At 41.3% G+C, this 1,255-nt stretch overlaps 1 protein-coding gene across 1 annotated transcript in view; it reads left to right on the top strand.

The window, feature by feature from the left end:
- Window positions 1-925, top strand: part of LOC119592910 (zinc finger protein 714-like) — a 31,120-nt gene extending 30,195 nt beyond the window's left edge. Inside the window, exon 12 of the mRNA XM_037941802.1 lies at window positions 144-925. Coding sequence (XP_037797730.1) covers window positions 144-925 — 782 coding nt within the window. The remainder of the gene's footprint in view (window positions 1-143) is intronic.
- The last annotated feature ends 330 nt before the right edge of the window (window positions 926-1,255 follow it).

The raw sequence follows: 1,255 nt of genomic DNA, 5'->3' as shown, positions 1-1,255 counted from the left end.
TCGACCAGCGGCAAGATCAACTCTCATAGGCAGAGGTTTAGGTGGGCAGTATCCTACTTCTAACAAGCGAAAAATCTTACCTTACAAAGGACCGAAAATATATCACTGTGCAGAATGTGATTCTGAATTTAAGAAATACACAGATCTGATTACTCATAAGAAGGAAGTTCATACTGTCATCGATAATACACCTCTTGAGGTTGAGGAGACTATACTTGAAAATGGAGTTATTACATACTTTAATAAAGGTAAAGCAAACAATTCAGAGACAAGCCACCCTTGTCGGGAGTGTGACAAGCATTTTCTACGCAAGGATGACTTGTGGTATCATCAGGAGATTGCCCATACTGAGGGGAAGGGCAGGGCCAAAACTGCATTTAAAGACAGAACCTACGCTTGTGAAGAATGTGGTGAAACCTTCTTATTCAAGTACAAACTCAAGATGCATATAAATAGCAAACATTTGAATGATGCTGGCCAGAATGCAAACGACTTCACGTGTGGAGAGTGTGGCTGCAAGCTGGGGAGTCTTCCAGGTTTAACATTCCACATGCGCAAACATCACAATAAAAGTTTGACATATCGCAAAACAACTGAATATTTATGTAGTGACTGTGGGTTCATGGCGCCATCAAATAAGAAGTTGAGGGAACATCAAGAGGCCCACTGTGGTTCCTCCACCAAGCCAAAGGTGCAGTGTGAAATATGTGGCAAGACGTCCTTAAAGTGTCCCTTAAAATGCACAAAGTTAAGATGCACTCTGAGTTTAAAGAACAGTGTGATAGGTGTGGAGAACGATATGCCACCAAAACTGATTTATTGCGGCATATCAATGTTGTGCACCTTCGCATTCTCCTTTATAAACTGTCAGTACTGTGGAGAAAGATTCGCCACTTCTGATGCCCTTCGGTATCACAGAGTTTAAAATGCATGAAAAACCATCCTTTTACTGTCAAATATGTGGTAAGTGTTATAAGAGGGTTGGGAACTTAATACTCATATCAAACGTGCCCATAATGATCGTAGGAAGGCAGAGGTTTGTACATATTGTGGCAAAGAGTACTATGACCGTAGCAAGCTGCGTAACCATCTGGTAAGTAAGCATAATATTCCACAAGAAATGACCTATTCTGAAATTATCTCCGGAAGAAACGTGTTGATGGGTTACCTTTGGCGAAACCATGGAAAAACGATCTGGTATGGAACAAAGATGACACATATGGGTCAGCCAGGGTTGTGCATCAACACACAACAA

This window comes from Penaeus monodon, chromosome 31 (genome assembly GCF_015228065.2).
Source record: "Penaeus monodon isolate SGIC_2016 chromosome 31, NSTDA_Pmon_1, whole genome shotgun sequence".
In the NCBI taxonomy this organism is placed as follows: Eukaryota; Metazoa; Arthropoda; class Malacostraca; order Decapoda; family Penaeidae; genus Penaeus; species Penaeus monodon.
The sequence above is the reverse complement of the archived record's forward strand: the minus strand, read 5'-3'. Positions and strand labels throughout refer to the sequence as shown.